Source organism: Ambystoma mexicanum, chromosome 5q (genome assembly GCF_040938575.1).
Source record: "Ambystoma mexicanum isolate Mex_15411 chromosome 5q, UKY_AmexF1_1, whole genome shotgun sequence".
Taxonomy (NCBI): domain Eukaryota; kingdom Metazoa; phylum Chordata; class Amphibia; order Caudata; family Ambystomatidae; genus Ambystoma; species Ambystoma mexicanum.
This window is the reverse complement of record NC_090933.1, coordinates 982,182,599-982,199,097: the sequence shown is the minus strand read 5'-3', so window position 1 is coordinate 982,199,097 and position 16,499 is coordinate 982,182,599. Positions and strand designations below refer to the sequence as shown.

General features: G+C 43.8%; 1 protein-coding gene across 1 annotated transcript in view; it reads right to left on the bottom strand.

Moving 5' to 3' along the window:
- The window catches only part of EMC2 (ER membrane protein complex subunit 2), a 376,010-nt gene that overhangs the window by 249,813 nt on the left and 109,698 nt on the right, over nucleotides 1-16,499 (bottom strand). The window contains exons 4-5 of the mRNA XM_069621506.1: nucleotides 13,674-13,759; nucleotides 3,168-3,225 (exon numbers count right to left, since the gene is read on the bottom strand). Of these exons, the coding sequence (XP_069477607.1) occupies nucleotides 3,168-3,225; nucleotides 13,674-13,759 (144 nt within the window). The remainder of the gene's footprint in view (nucleotides 1-3,167; nucleotides 3,226-13,673; nucleotides 13,760-16,499) is intronic.

Genomic DNA, 16,499 nt, shown 5'->3' with positions numbered 1-16,499 from the left:
TCGAGATCGACCGGGGCCTCTCCAGACGCTTCGCCGGGTTCTCGGACTTCCTCTTACCCGAGCCAGAGCGTTGGCTCGTGGTTGATGGCGCCGGGGAGGATGCGCCCTGCCTGGCAGCCAAGGAGCCTGACCGTTCGGCGCTCCCGGTGCCCGCGGTGCTTGGCCTTTTGTTGGACCCCCATCGCCGGGGCGCCCTCACAGGACTTAGAAGACCGCTCGGACTTCTTTTTCTTCTTCTCGCCCGACGGGCTCTTCCCTTCCAGTCAGTTGGCGAGATGGAGGTGCGATCCTTCATGGTCCGCTCCGACATGTTCCCACAAAACGCACAGTCCTTCTCCATGCGCGTCTTGCCCTCATGGAGACAGTAGAGGCAGAACGAATGCTCGTCCTCCTTGAACGCATTCTGAAGCTGGCATCCACGGCAGGTCCTGTACAGCTTCCCGGGCGTCGAGCTTGCTTTCTCCTGGGCCATGTCTGGGGTAGGCCTCGGAACTTCTGGAATCCTCCAAAAGTGTAACTCGACGAAATCTTCACCCTTGCGGGGCGTAGAAAACTATGAAACGGGTCCCCGTTGATCGGAGTTAGAAACGGTGGAGCTTGAGGCTCTATTTACCGAAAAATGAGAAAAATCTCCTGAAAAAGCGCGAAAACACAGCAAAAGCTTGAGAGCTACAACACGAGGACTCCCAACACTTGAACGTGCGGTAAAAATCTGAGGATGGCTGCCAGAGAGAGGGCAGTCATTGGCTGGGGGCAGTAAGACCCAGAGACCAGTGATTGGTTACTACTAAGACAGACAGATCAGAAACAAAACTGATACTGATTTTTTCTATAGCAAGGATTCCCGGCCTGACGACGGGGAATATTCATGAGCATGTGAATACATGCCAGACCCCATGCTGGAGAATATTGCTTTTCCTCTAACATTGCGCTTATTTCCTGCTTTGCAAACGCGTTTTTCAATGGCTTATCTTTATTTCCTACGCGATTGCATTATTTTCTGGCACAATAAGGAGCATATTTAAAAAATTAAAGTGCACATTATGATTTTACATGCGAACAATGCTTTCCGAACATCCCACAACATGTTTTTATTCATTTCTTTACAAGTAAAGGAACATTAATGATTTTAACTGCGAACTGTGCTTTCCAAACATCACGCAACACGTAGTCATTAATTTCCCAATCTTGCAACCACTAATATACGATCTAGTCGGTCTTGCATGCAATTTTTCTTTTTGTCAAATTGCCTAGTGTTTAGAAATTGACATGAGTTGTGTGTAATAAAATGCTAATGAAAATCACATTTACTCTAGTCTCAGTTTTTACACAGTTCGCTATAGATGTATTCTACATTTTAAACAATTGGGGATTCATCCAATGTGACAAAACCTGTTTATTTTGTTTTTACATATACCCATTTGTCACACGAGTTACAGGGTAATCCAATGGTTATATTATATACATATATACACACACATATATATATATATATTCAAAGGAAAAGGGAGGAGAGAGGGAAGACCGCACTCTCTGCGGATCAGATGGAAGAGTCCAAAAAGAAAAAAAGCGCAGCTCACACGAGGAAGGTGATAACAAAATTCTATGAAACGAACACAAAAATGTGTAAAAAACACGGCTGGGAAAGCAGCAGAAACAGAGGCAGGACGCCCGTAGGCACGACCTGCAGACAACGCGTTTCACGCTCAACTCAGCGCTTGGTCACGTAAAGGAAAAAAGGACCAAAGCATAGATATAAAATCATGTAGTCCTTTCACTGTGTCAATTGAACGAAGGGTGCATGGATTCAATGGCGGCCATATTGGAATGGGGGGGCAGAAATCAACCCAACCTGAAGCCAAACAAGAAATACGGGATGAGCAAAGTAAGCCAATAAATAAAGTGCACAGAATGTAAAGGCAGCCCTTAAATAATAAGGGAAACGACCAAAAGAATGGGCTATGCCACATGAACCAAACCAAATGCACCCCAGATTCCACTGTGAATTCATGGTCGAAGAAGGACAATTACACACACACAATAAGTACATAGTGCACTGAAAAAGTTAGATGAGGGTTGCACGTAGAGTAGAATAAAATACATGGATGGTATAGAAAAAGCCCACACTCGGTCAAATATATGTAGACAGACAGACAGACAGACAGACACACACTCACACACACCAGATTTATCAAATCTCATTTTTGAGCCCTCTAACTCCCAGACACGAGAGAGGGAGGAGAGCGTGCTACAAAGAGGCTGCTGACTATTGCAGCCCAGGACCTGGCAACATCTAGGGACTGTCAGGGGAAGAGGATTTGGTCATAGCCTGAAGGGGCCTGTAAACCAGCTCCCAACCAAAGTCTGTGACTGCCAGAAGGAAAAAGAGTTCATATCCCGTGGAAAGTTATAATTCAGTCTTCTGCAGGAGCTAGCGATCCATAGAGAAAGAAAGCCAGAGCTTGGAGTGGTGGGTTAGAATTACTTCACTCTGACCAGAGCCAAGGAGGAGGAGAGGTGATGAGGGATGAATTGCCGCTTGTAATTATTGTTGCAATCCCCCAACACAGAGCAATAATACGCTATTGCTGGTAGGCTAGCAACTTTCAGGGCCCTGGGAAAGCGACCTACAGGCAGTGTGACAATATATGAAATTGTCCGACAGGGAGAGACATTTCACTTCCAACTATATGCAAGTTTAGTGATGATGAACTGGAAAAAATGGTGTAAAGGACACCCAATAGAAAACAAATGTCTATACCTAAACGAACAGTAACTAGCTCTATTGAATATGATGTATTGACTGCCAAATGATTTGATGTTTATCACCCGTCAGGAAAGAGGTGCTAACATGAATCAGATTTTCAGTAGGCGTAGACAAAAAAAAGAAAAGTGTTACACCAAGACAACTTCAAGCACATTCCAATTTAACAGAACCGCTCATCTAAATCGCATTCTTGTTGTCTCCAGATTGGCATAAACATGTTGCTTCTGTCCTCAGACCACCTTTCACATGAAGAATGTTTAATTAGTAAGCTGCATGACTAGAAGAACGCAATTCAAATTCATTGTGTTTTCAATTACAAGTACACAATTGTTATATTTGTGGATATTTCTTGTACAAAGATCTCTCAAATTACATGTTTTAGGAAAACCACTGAACTTACTGTGTTAGTTGGATCTTCTTGCAGTATTCGATCATATATTTGTAGAGCTTCATCATACCTGTTCCAAAAAAGAAACTTAAAATCCATTCTGGAAAATGTTTTTCAAAAGGTCAGATACCAATGCAACAGGATAGGCACTAGTGTCACAAAAGGAGCGCTGTTCAGATTTTTTTAAAAGAAAACATGCATTCAGTTTGACACCTGATTTTTCTAATGTGCGTTTGGATTAGAATTTGTCTTGTGCCCATTCAAGGAAATTCGAACAACGGCACAGTTTCACTGGATTGTGGAGGCACATTGTTTAAATGCCGTCAAATGAATACAACAATTCATTCTGTTTCAGCCCTACCATTTGAAACCTACAACTTGTACACTAATTACATTTTAAACAAAATCCAAATTAAATCTTTCACAGAAAAAAACGATAACAAAAACGTTTTATAGATCAAATGGGCTTATTCTACAGTCAAAATGCATTTTGGAGAAAAAAAAACACTCTCCGACACATTGAGAAACATCATCCTTCTCACTTTAAATTGTCAATGAAAACCAAGTAATGACAAAAGATGAGATAATCATAGTAGCAGAGACATAAATCCTATAATTGTATAGTAACATAATCGTTCACATCTGTGTTGTGGCAAAGTTTATTTTGATATTTTAATTCATAGCAGAACACGCCCCAAAAATACAACCATCAACAAATGTATCGTCAATTTCGCATTTCATATTGCATTTGAATAGTTTTGTACAGAAACATTACATGTTACCATGATACCCCTTTTCAGCACTTTGTTACAGATGAATTGGGATTCTGCTATCCTCTGTCAATCTTAATGACTGGCACTTCAGGAGAACATTTACCCCAAAGGGCAGAAAGACAGGGCAGACCCTGGGCCTTCCACTAAGTTGCGAAGGTGGTGTGTGCGAGAAGAGAAAATGAGTTCGCTGTACAAACATCGTGGGTTCCATCTATGTGCAAGGAGCAGTGCTACGTTTCACAGATGAGTGCTAGATGAACGCCTAATACTCAGCCTCAGAGAGGGTCTTAAAAAAAGTGCCAACCCTTGTTCCTTCTAGTGCAAAACAAGGTCCCAATTTCGTGATTACATGCGGCGGCCCAGCTGTGCTTAGGGGTTGCATGCAGAGCAAGCCACGGGCAAGGGAACCGAAGTGCATGATTGTCAGTCCGTGATTTTCCCAAGGTGCATTTTTAGTACGATGCAATGCCCACCCTCAAAGCCCATATGAGTTCAAGATTCATTCCAAGTGTTGATTACTGGAATACCTTCCTGAGTCCTCTATGTGTTGTTAGTGGCCCCCAAGTAGGGGTTGGAGGTGTCGGGGCAAAGTGCATGAAATGAGAGAACAGTTTAGTAACTGACAGAGGGACAGGTGGGGGTAGTGTGTGGGGGCTGCTGGTTGAAACTTGTGTGCAAGTGGTGGGGAGAGGCCGCAGGGAAGCAGGGGGATCAGGAAGTCAGGGCATAGGCGGGACAGCCAGGTTTTAAGAGCTTTCCTAAGGGACAGGTGATCATCTATGAGGCGGAGAGCATAGGGTAGAGAGTTCCAGTATATGGGTATGAGGACGGAGAAACAGGCACCTCCTAATGTGGAGACCTTGAGAAACGAGACTACCAGGAGGTGTGCGGAGCCTGATCTGAGGATTCTGGTGGGGAGGTAGCGTGAGAGCTTGTTTTGGAGGAATGATGGGCATTTCTTGTGAATGGCGCAGTGGGTAATGCAGATGGCTTTGAAGGAGGCCCCCTGGCTAATAGGCAGCCAGTTGAGTCTCCTGAGTGCAGGGGAGATGTGTTTTCCGGGGGAAAGTGCAAGGAGGAGCCTTGCTGCAGAGTTTTACATTTGTTGGAGCTTGCTTTCTGAGATGGTATGTAGGCGCGACTAGCTAGAGGGAGCTAGAGTAGTCTTGGCGCGAGAGGTTTATGGCCATGATTGCGGAAACTCTATGGGGGTAGGATAGATGAGGAAAGATCCACTTGAGGATGTGGCGGTGGAAGGTGCATGATCGGGAGACTGCACTAATGTGACGGGAGAGGGTAAGCTCCAAGCTAAAAGTGCATCCTAGATTTTTGACTGAGGGGATGCAGTGGGCACAGGCCTTAATGAATGTGTCCAAGGGATAGGTTGGGGAAGGAGAGCCATTTTGCCGCAGATTAGGATTTAGGTTTTTCCAGAGTTGAGCAGCAGGTGGTTGCTCATCATCCAGAGGTCAATGTATGAGAGACAGGATGCCAGGTCTGGGTGAGGTGGGAGGGGGGAGTTCGGAATCTTGAGGATGATCGAGTGTCGTCAGCATAGTAACAGGTGTGATTGTGGGAACGGATGAGCGTGTGGAGAGGCTCACTGAGGGACTCCGTGGGGGACTGGGTGCGTGAGGTGAGGAGAAAGGATGGAGAAAGACGATTTGGGAACGGTTGGAGAGGAAAGAGGAGATCCATCTAAATATCGAGTGGTTGATCGTGTCGAAGGCTGCTGAGAGGTCAAGGAGGATGAGATTAGCGTAGCCTTCAGAGTCTGCTGTTCTTTTCAGGTCGTCCCAGATAGAGACAAGGGAGGATTCAGTTCCATGAAGGTGTCTGAAGCCAGACGGGGCAGAGTCAAGAAGCTGTGGGATTTGATGAAGAGGCTGAGCGGGGAGTATGGAGTATCTAAAAATATGGCTATGAAGCGGTTGTTGGAGATGGGGTGGAAATTGGAGGCGAGGAGGGGGTGGAGAGAGGGCTTATTTTAGTAGTAGTTGGACGTGAGTAGTTTTGTAAACTGGTGGGAAGATCCCAGCTGTTAGTGAGTGGTTGATTATATATCTGGGCAGGGTGCCTGCACAGGTTAAGGAGAGAATGTTTTTGAGGAGGACCAAGGACAGGGATCTCTCGGGGAAGACGAGGGGCGGCTTTTGGAGAGGGGCCTTGAAAAACTGAGGATGGGAGATTGCAGAGACAGAGTTTAACAGGGTGCGAGTCGGCGGAAGTGGGGCGGTCATGGTGGGATGCAAAGGGGTGTTAGTTTATCATGAAAGGGGAGGCTCCTTTCAAAGGCTTTGTTGAAGTAATGTTCAAAAGAGGGTGTTGCACAGTGCCTGGGTGACAGGGGAAAGAGCAGGAATAACAGAGGCGGGGTCTTGAAAACTCTGTGATAATCTTGTGGGGTTCTTTGCGAGAGATGTAGAAGGCATGTTTGGCTTTTCTAATTTAGAATCTGTAAGATCTCGTCTGTCTAGCCATAGTGTCTTTGTTTTGGGCGAAGGGTTGATCCGCCAGTGTCATTTCAGGCGATGGTTGAAGGTTTTGAGGAATTTGAGGCGAGGGCTGAAAACACCTGGGGGAAGGACCTGTGCGGTGGGAACAGAGTTTTGTGGGGGTTCAGGAGACAGAGCATCTGGGATCCATTGGTCAAAATGGTCTGGGGAGGATGTTCCTCCATGGAGGGGGACATTGGGAAGGGAGGAGAGTAGGGTGGCAGATAGATCCGTTCCAGAGCAGGATCCTGGGGGAGGCAGCAAGGGGTGGGAGGTTGGGAGGGATGGGGTTTATGGGTTGAGAAAAGGATAGAGTGACCAGTCCAGATGAGGGGGCTGGTAAGAGGGGAAAAGATCAGGTTGGCCGAACTGAACATTACATCTAAGGTGTGACCTGCAATGTGTGTGGGGACCGATATGAGTTGGGTCAAACTGAGGGATTTCATGTCGTCAAGGCGATGATGGGTCATGGGGGTGTCTAACCAGATGTTCGGATCACCAAGAAATGTGAGTCGGATGAGAGATTAAGATGGCTGATACAGAGTCACTCAGTCTGCAAAGGTTCCACCAATATATTCCAGTGATTCAGCAATATTCGACAGGTTATTCCACTGTGCACACTACATTTAGAGATAACTAGAACTTCATGTATGTATATTGTGGGGAGCCACAAATGAGCCGCGGACATAGGGGATTCATGGCTTCGTCAAAAACTTCTATTAAAATAAAAGAGGGTTGGAAAATGCCTCTCTCTCCCTGCTCTAAGAGGTGTTTCCCTACCTAAAACCAAATCTAAGGGAGAATCTCGAAAGCAAACCGCCCTGTGTCCAAAGTACTATTCTGGCCCTCACTCGAAGGTGAAAAGGGAAAACATATTTGGCCTTTAGTAGTGTACAAATGTTCAAAATGGAAATGCGTAACTCCAGCACAATAAGTTCCAGAAGGGAAGAGTTCATTATTCCAGAGGGTGGTTCCCTTCCCTTGCATTTCTCTTCACTCAGTTTTTATATTCAAGCATATCAGTTCCTTAAGTTTCTGTTGATCAACAACAGGTATATAAAACAACTTGGCGGTTGACTCGCCCCATTAAATATAGATGGAGCCTGCAAGACACAAAACTGTTAAGAGTAGCTGAATACAAGTATTTGGGTATGATCATACATAACTCTATGTCTAACATGCCATATATGCAAACTTTGAATCATAAACTAGCTACATTAACTTTACAAGCTAAGATACTTGCATATAAATATGTCAAATTTTCATATAGTCATATTTTGATGTTCTATCGACAAAGTCATTCCTATTTTTACTTATGGAGCAGAGACAACTCCCTATAATACGCAGCAGCAATGGGATTTACTTGAAGCACAATTTTGGAAGAGTGTGATGAATTTACCATTTTGTACCCCACTACCTATACTGCGATATGAATTAGTTTTGCTGTCTCTATCGGTCCATGTATTGTGGAAAATGTGTAGTTTTTTTTAGGAAATATATGGTAGGACTTGAAGTAAATAATATTCTAAGTGTGGTAGCTTACCAACTGATATTATCTGAACTTCTCTTTCCGCAAAAATGGCGTGATTGTGTATTAAATGGTCTGGCAGATGCAAACATTTAGTTAGATCTTTAGTTAAAGAACCCTAATCGAGCAAAGGTCAAATTACAGCAGTGACTGGTTGTGTAATCATGAGAAATGCACCACTTACAAAGATTAACACCTTGTTGTTTGGCTATAAGAAAATGAAACAAACAGCAGACTATTTGGTAGAGTGCCCCTCACCACAGACCAGACAACAGTATCTACGCTTTAGATTGAATCTGTGGCATACAAGAGACATTCTAACTAGAAGAGGCCTTTTACCCAAAGAGATTAATCTTTGCCGTTTCTGTCTTGATCGGACCCAAAAAGAGACTTTACAACATCCAAATGTTAATTGTCCAGCACTAGTCTCACAACGACAAGCGCACTTCATTAAATTATTAAAGAATTTTATAAGGAACAGTGGGAGGCTTTTAATGAACTAATGTGTTAATTAAGTGCTAATGGGCGATGGTTTTTGTTTCAGAGTGGTTAATTTACTATTGTGTTCTTTTTATAGTGTGTCTTGTGTTGTGTGGTTGTGTGTTTGTGTTTTTTTTTTCTCTTGTTTTCCTCTGATTTTTGGCTAGTTATTTCAAATTAGGTTTGCTGCGATTAGTAGAGATAATTGATAGGTTTTTCTTATTTATTCTGTACTATTTGTATCAACTTGTATAATGCTTTTTTTGTTTTATTTGTCGTTTTCTTGTTATCATAATTGTTGTTTTGGAATGATATGCATTTCTTTTGATAAATCTTTAAATAAAGTTGTCAAAAAAAAAATTATTAAATCTGTACAGACCTGCAAATCCCAATGAAATATGGCGGAACATCTTCTCCAGTACAAGATATGCAGTAAGAATAGCGATAATACACCATCTAGTATTATTGTTACCATACGTAAAGGTAAATATAAAGACCACAATCTAAAGAAGAAATGTTAATATAGTCGGTAAGCATGTATGCATTGTTAAAAAGAATTGTTTTTTTTAACTTAATCTCCTGCTATTTCCTTTTTGACTTTGTCTTGTAAATTGGTAAACGTACTCCTCTAAGTCCGTGAATGTGTGGCTTTTAAATGTTGTAAATGGCGTAAAATGTGTTTTACCCAAGTTTAATGTTATTGTATATTTGAAAGGTTGATTCTATCAGCCAGCCAAATAAAAAAAAGAAAATAATAAATACATTAAAAAAAAGAATTGCCCCCTTCTGGTTCAGACAGATCCCCTGGTGTACTCTCCTGCCAGGTCTCTCTTTCCAAAAATGGCAGACTGCCTGAAGCGTATCATACACCAGGCCTTTGCTACAATGTTCACTTTCCTTTAAAGTAGAACAATTGCATTTCTTCACTATTTATACCTTGTTGACTCCAGGTACACTTGTTTCAATGCCCCCCTTATTGATATCCCAAATATGGGGGGTGTTCATGTTCTGTCAACTTCTTTTTTAGTGTCTTTTGGTTTTGACAATGCTTTTTCCAGGTTTCCCCCAAAGTGACATCTCATGTAAGGCAAATTCTACAAGCTATGCCCTTTTATCTCTCACTTAATCTCCCTTGGTTTATGGCCATGCAGGTTCCAGGGTTCTCCAAATTGACATCTCATGTAAGGAGAATTATACCCTTTTTGCCCTTGTCCTTCAATTCTACTTGGACGGTATTCAAAATGACTACCCAAGTATTTGTTAACCTGATAGCACGTCCCGGGCCCCCAACTTCTCTGGGTTGACTCGCTGGTGTATGGTTCAGCTGCAATTAAGTTTTCGTCGGGCAGGCTTCCCAAGCGAGGCACAGGCTCTCTCGATTCCCGAGTCGGGTTTTCACTCCTTCATCTATGGAACCCCATAACAAACAGGGTTTACAGGTTTTTAACATTGAAGGGTACTGAATAATGGCAACATGCCATCAAAGACTCTGATATTGGGGTTTCTTCTTCACTCGAAAGGGAAGAATACAGCATTCCTCCTGTGGGAGTAACCACCTCCCCCTGACAGCCATCTCCTCCCATGTGATACACCCATAGGATGCCACCCCCAGGGTCAGGATCAGGTAGCGGCTGCCTTTCCATGGACACATGGGAGGAGACAGATCAATGATGACTCCCTAGTATTCATTGCAATGCTTTCAACTTGCATCAACCTGGTATACTTTCCTGCCAGGGCTTTTCTCATATGTACACACTTGCATCTGCCTGGTATTCTCTCCCGCCAGGGGTTTTCTCATGTGAGCTCTGTGCACACTTACAAACTTGATAGTCTCTTATATTTGTTCCACCTTGTCCTGAATCCACCTGGTATACTACCCTGCAAGGACTTCTCTTATAGGTGTACTGCATACACTCACAAACTTCAGTTTTTTTATATGTATTCTGTTCTGCTTCTTCTGAAATATGTATTTGTTTGTTCTCCTTCATATACAGCCAGACCAATAGCACAGCGAGTAGAGTGCTCGCTTTGACATCTGTGCAGATCCTGCTAATGCAATTTCGAATCCCAGCAGGGCCAATCTCAGCCTTTCATCCTTCTGAGGTCGATAAATGAGCACCACACACCGTGGGTAATAATAAGCAGCGCTCAGATACCGAGGTTTGTAGCGCTATATAAATGCTACTAAATTATTATTATTATTATACTTCATTCACGTGTATTCGGTTTTAGGAGGGTTGCCAATACGCCGCAGTGGCCCCTATTCCCTTGGGTGGAGTCAACGGCTCTTGCTGGCTTATGTTGGTTCTCCCACGGCAAGCCTATGGCGGTCCTTCGACTTTTCGCTCCCTCCAGCCGCCACTGCTTCTCTGACTCTTGCAGCTCCCGCTCATCTGTTTAGTTTGCTTCTGGTGTTGTCGCACTATATGCTCTCTTACAGTCCACTCCTCTCTTCCTTAGCAGCAAGCCGGTTGGCTCCACAGACACCACACCAGCCCCACAGCCCCTCGGTCAGCAGAGAGAAGCAGCATTCTGCAGCCTCTGTCCGCCCGTCAACTGGTCTAAATCTCCCCACATCAGACTTGTTCCTGCAACAACTTGCCGTAGTGTGTGCGTCAGGCCCCCTGTGATCTTTATTACTTGGCGCATCTTCTTAGTCACACTATTTTCGTTTTTAGTGCAATGGTAGTCAGTTTCTGATAACTTGTATGCAAAGTCTGAAAAAGGGTTCTCAGTGATTTTGAAAGGCAGGTCAGTTCTTGAGGAATTGTATGCAGACTCTGGAAAGGTGTTTTCAGAGGTCTTGAAAGGCAAGTCAGACTATAAGGACTTGTATAAAGATCCTGTGAAAGTGTTTTCAGTTATTTTCCTAGGTGGTTAAGGGAAGGTATGACAATATGCCAATAATGCATGGGGAATGGCGGGGGTATCCTGAAAAGAAAAAGGAGCGCATTCAGGACGTTGTTCAACAAATCCAACTCCCTGCATCTCATCCTCTCAACAGCCAAGAATGAAGGTTTCGGCTGCTGAGGTTTGGTGAACGAGCTTCCCATATGACTGGGAGAACAAGAGCAGGAAGCAAAAATGTGTTCAAACATGACCAAGTTCATCATGCCCTCAAAGGTGGTTAACCTTGTAACCCTCAAACCAGCCACAAACATTTTTCAAAGAATCAGTAACATATGATAGCCAAGTATTATTTTCCTTATTCTTGTATTGCCTGAATATCAAGTATTGGGCAGGACTCTTCCCAAACTTTAAGATGAGAACTTGATTCAATTTTTCAAAGTCTTTTCTATCAGTTTTTGATATTTCCATAATGGCACTGCAGCCAAAATGGGGTAGCCTGCTGATCAACCATGCAATGTTATCAGCATCACTAGAAGTAGGGCAGTGCTAGATCTTAGGGTGCGGGATGGGAGGTATGGTTTTATCTTTTCATGCAGGTATAATGGGCCGGTCTTGTGCACTGCACTGTGAGTGATGCACAGGGTCTTGAAGGTGGCTCTTCGTCCGACTGGGAGACAGTGGAGGGTTCAGAGAGCTGGAGAGATGTGGTCTCTTTGACCCAGAGCAAGGAGTCGTTTTGTAGCAGCACTTTGGGCTCTTTGGAGTATGTGAAGTTGGTATGCCGGGGCACTAAGTATCGTCACTTCTCCCCAAGGGGGAGCCCTTTTCCATGATGCTAGGGAGGTGCAGCCACTACCCAATAGTCCCTGTGGGGGTGGTTTAATGCGGGAGGACCTCATGGGGAGGGACTCCCCCCTCTGGGGATAAGATAAATCACCTAGGGTACAGCCTTTTGGCAAACATCACACCCCAACCTTCCCTAACCACCAACCTCCAACCCCCTCCACTCCAAACCACTTCCTACTGAGTAGAACCATGTATTTCTGTAGTGTAGGAGAAACAGCTAAAACAAAGTACCAGGATGAAGAAGAGCACAGAAGACATGAAGATTACTGACTGTGCTAGTACTGCATGAAGATCCACCTATCGAGAACAACAAAGGACTTTGACAATCCGCCAGGGTGAGACTGGCAACAAATGCATAAGAAGAGAAGGACTGAAGATTTGGTCTAGCCCAGCCGGGAGAGGCAGCAGGTGTGGAAACCATCCAGAGCAGGAGTTTCAAACCCTGTCTGCTAACCGGGGATGCCAGAGAATCACTGAGGGAGTTCTCTGCGTGTCCAGCTGGAGCGGGCTCAAACAGGAAGCAGGAAGTGAGAGTAGCGCAGTCCATTAGAGCGTGGAGCCGCTGCGGAAGCAGAGAAAAGGAGCCCAAAGAGCCGGAGAGACGCACCCCAGTCCCAGGAAGTCCCGGTGCATACCAGAGTACCCAGAGAAGGTAACGGAAGGTACGAGACACCCAGAGGGAACCCGGGGTGTAAGAGAGAGGCTTGAGTGGCTTTCCGCCTGCTCAGTAGTAACAAAAAAACTATTGAGAGGGGTAGGCCGAGCATCCGAGGAGAATGTCCTCGTCGCAGTGGCAGCAACACGCCCACTGACCACCAGAGTAGGGACTGAGACCTCGACATAAGAATACTAAGCATCAGAGGAAAGCATCCTTGTCACAGTGGCAGTGAAAAGTCCACTGAGGCCAGAGAAGGATTAGGGACTTTGCTAATTCCACGAGAAGGGGCGGAAGAAATAACTCTCAAACACCAGGAGAAGGGTGGAGAATGAAAGCCCTTTTGATACACTCAAGAGACACCAGGGGATGGGAGTCATTCCCCCTGGCTTTGTAGTGAACTATATTGGAATGTGCCGACCAATACCAGGAAAAGCGAGTCATTCTCTTGGTCCTGAAAGTTGAAGGAACTCGAACTCCATTGATCAAGTGACGCCAGGGTGAGGGAGTTAGTCCCCCTGGCTCTGGTGTGAAGTACATTGGAGTGTCTGAACCAATACCAGGAGAAGGAACTTTCTGTTGGCTTATTCTTTAGTTGTAGTATAAGTAGGTTATGACACAGGACGGAGTTTGATTTTGACAGATTCTTTAGTATAAGTTTGAGGCAGGGAAACCCCTCTTAGAATATAGACATAGTGAGGGTTACAACTTTCGAAAAATATGTGGAGAAGGATATACCAACTGTTTAAACAGTGTGGTCACTTTGTGCACAAGGGACACAGTTGAGGTCTACCAAACCCTTTTCACCCGAGCACCTCCATGTGAAGGCTATGCATTTTCCGTTCCACCACATTGTGATAATAATATTGAATTTAGAGCTTCATAATTTACCTTTCCATAGCTTCAAATCTCATGCCAGTTAATCGCTTTACTCTGTGGCTGCCAGGGAACTGCCGTCGTAATTCCTGAAGACACGTCTGTGAACAAATTGATTTTTTTAAACAAGTTAGGAACCTTAAAAAAAATATATGAACTGAAATTGAAAAATGTTTAAGCCACAGTTTGAAAACATAAAATTACCCATTTGTACTACAATAGTAGTAAATTATTATCCAGGACCCTGAATTCCACAATTCTGCACCTGTCCAACAAGCCACCAATTTGCTCATGATAGAAGAAAAGAATGTTACTGCGTAAAACTGTACTTACGTTACAAAAACGAAAAAGGTACCTTTTTAAAACATGATATTCTGTTGGTAAATCTTACTTTACAGATGTGAAAAGTTGATGAGATCTATTGATTACCAATAAAAAAAATGACGGCAAAGAACCTATGGAACACTCTTCAACGACCCAACAACACGATATACTAGTGTAATGTGAGGATGTAATGTGTTGAAAAAGTAATATTAAAACCATATTAATGGCAACTAGCAGCAAAGTGTGGACATCCAAACCCAAAAAAAAGACGAGGTTCAAACGAAGGCAACACAACACTGCCGGAATATCCCGCGTACTTATTTCTAGGAGCAAAGAAAGTTGACGTGCTCAAAAATGTTTCCCCAATTAAACGCATTTTGGGACAGGCTTGTCGCTTCTTCTGGTGTTGCTAGAGTTATTGTCTAAACCGTGAGTTTAGCATGGAAGTCCAAACTTAGGTCCCGTTGCAATTGCAGGAAATACCAGACTAGCCATATCGGGATATTTATACGAATTCTGAGCTATAAAAAGGTACCCATATGAGCATGAAGGCTTGAGGTGGTCCTATCTGAAACTGATCTATTAACTAATAAATCTAAGAAAAGTAAAAATAACTGCAGCGCATTTATGCTAAAGTACAAAAGGCGCTAATGGCTTGTTCTCATCTGTAAGTGAAGTTTCCCAGTGTATTGATCTAAGTAGATGTCTGCTCTTGCATAGCCATACACGTCTTCCAGATTAGGGAAAAACACTCGCTTAAAGATTCAGGGCCTTTTCTACAAATCCCTGCACAATCTCCCTCCAGATTACCTTTCCAGCATATGCCAACAATAGCGACCACCCAAACGCCCCAGATTGGCCAATTTGAAACTACTCTATATATGTCTGAACAGATGTAATTGCTATGCTGAGAGAGCTCTCCATGCTCAAGACTCTACTGTTTACCCTCTTGCATTTATACATACATCAGAGACACACTAGACTAGAGGCTGAATTAGACTTGTTGTAAAGGGCTCAAAGAATCGAAATAACAGGCTATTCATATTCAGCCTTACTAATAGATGGTATTCACAAAGTTTAAGATCCTGAACAAAAAATGCTTATTTGGCAATGTATGCACCGCATTAGAGGGATTTTATGCAACACGAGATCCAGATGTGCACCAGATTCCTAAATAAATCAGTGCACTGCATTTTGTTATGCTACTGGGTCTTAAATGAAACAGATTCTGCAATTTGTAGACTGGCATGCATTATTTGACACCAATACTTTGCAGTTAACTTCGCTCATAAGGGAACAAACAATTTTTGCTTGTGGGAGCTAGACCTTCACACTCATCCTATTGACGCTACTGGGGGTAGTGGGGCGTTTACTATTTTTTCTTTTATTAGTGAGGTGCTTTGGCCTTCTCTCAGTACATTTCATATTCCATCCCTATTCATACCAGAATCTCATTGTGGTCATTACTAGTATAGCACTCTGTGAAATGGTCCATTCTCCATACGCCAGACCCCTTTTGTGTGCACTGCATTCACCTTGCACACAGTGCAGTCTGTCACGTCTAACAGCTGGTTACCCAATCCCGGATAGCCTGCCCTGGCCTGGACTAGCAGTGACAGAATTAAGGCAAAGGGCCCAGTGGGTACAAATTACAGAGGGACCCAGGTAGGCGGGTCATGGAGTCGGAGCCTAGAGTGAGCAGTTTTCCTAAAGTCCTACTTAATCGGGCAACCATAAATCTCCGAAAAGCTGCTGGACCCTTTATAGGCTCTACTGCCTGGGGTTTTCACTTTCCACACTTGTATGCCTTGCAACACTCTTTCATACCAGTTTGTGGCTTGTCACACACTCGTGACTCTTTCTCACATTGTCCAGATATAACTCATATTCTTTATTTTTCTTCTTTGCACTTGCAATGCTCAAAACAACTCTTCAGTTTCATCACCCGTCTTTAATTCTGTTCATATTCCGTCTTACTGGCAGTGTGTCACTTGATATGTCTATTTGACTTAAAGTGTTCATTCACCATTAAATTCGGTACTCAATATATGCAATATTGACTTGTGCTCACTCTAATACCACCTTTCCTTCAGTTCGGAATTCAATAGATGTAACGTTTACTTCTGCTCACTAAACTAACAACTTTCTTTCAGTTGGCAAATCAATAAATTCAGGGTTCACTTGTATTTGTGGACCGGTACTTAATTTAGGTCTATTTGGAGCACTCTGGTCTCCCCAGTGTCCTCAGACACTTACTGGTTCTTCGCAGCTTCTCCCGAACGGGAAACCAAACCGCCAGTTCGCCGGGCACGTCACCAGGCACTCACTGGCTTCTGTGCTCTTCTCTGACTCTGCTATACGGCTGCGCCTGCTGCCAAAGTTCCCATACAAGGAAAATGCAGCAAATTAGATAAGAGTGCATGCACAAAGCACCAACAGCACCCGCAGTTTCAGCTTTGTGCCAACCTAATTTAAAAAAAAACAATCAGACGATGATCCAGACACAGGAGCGCCTGG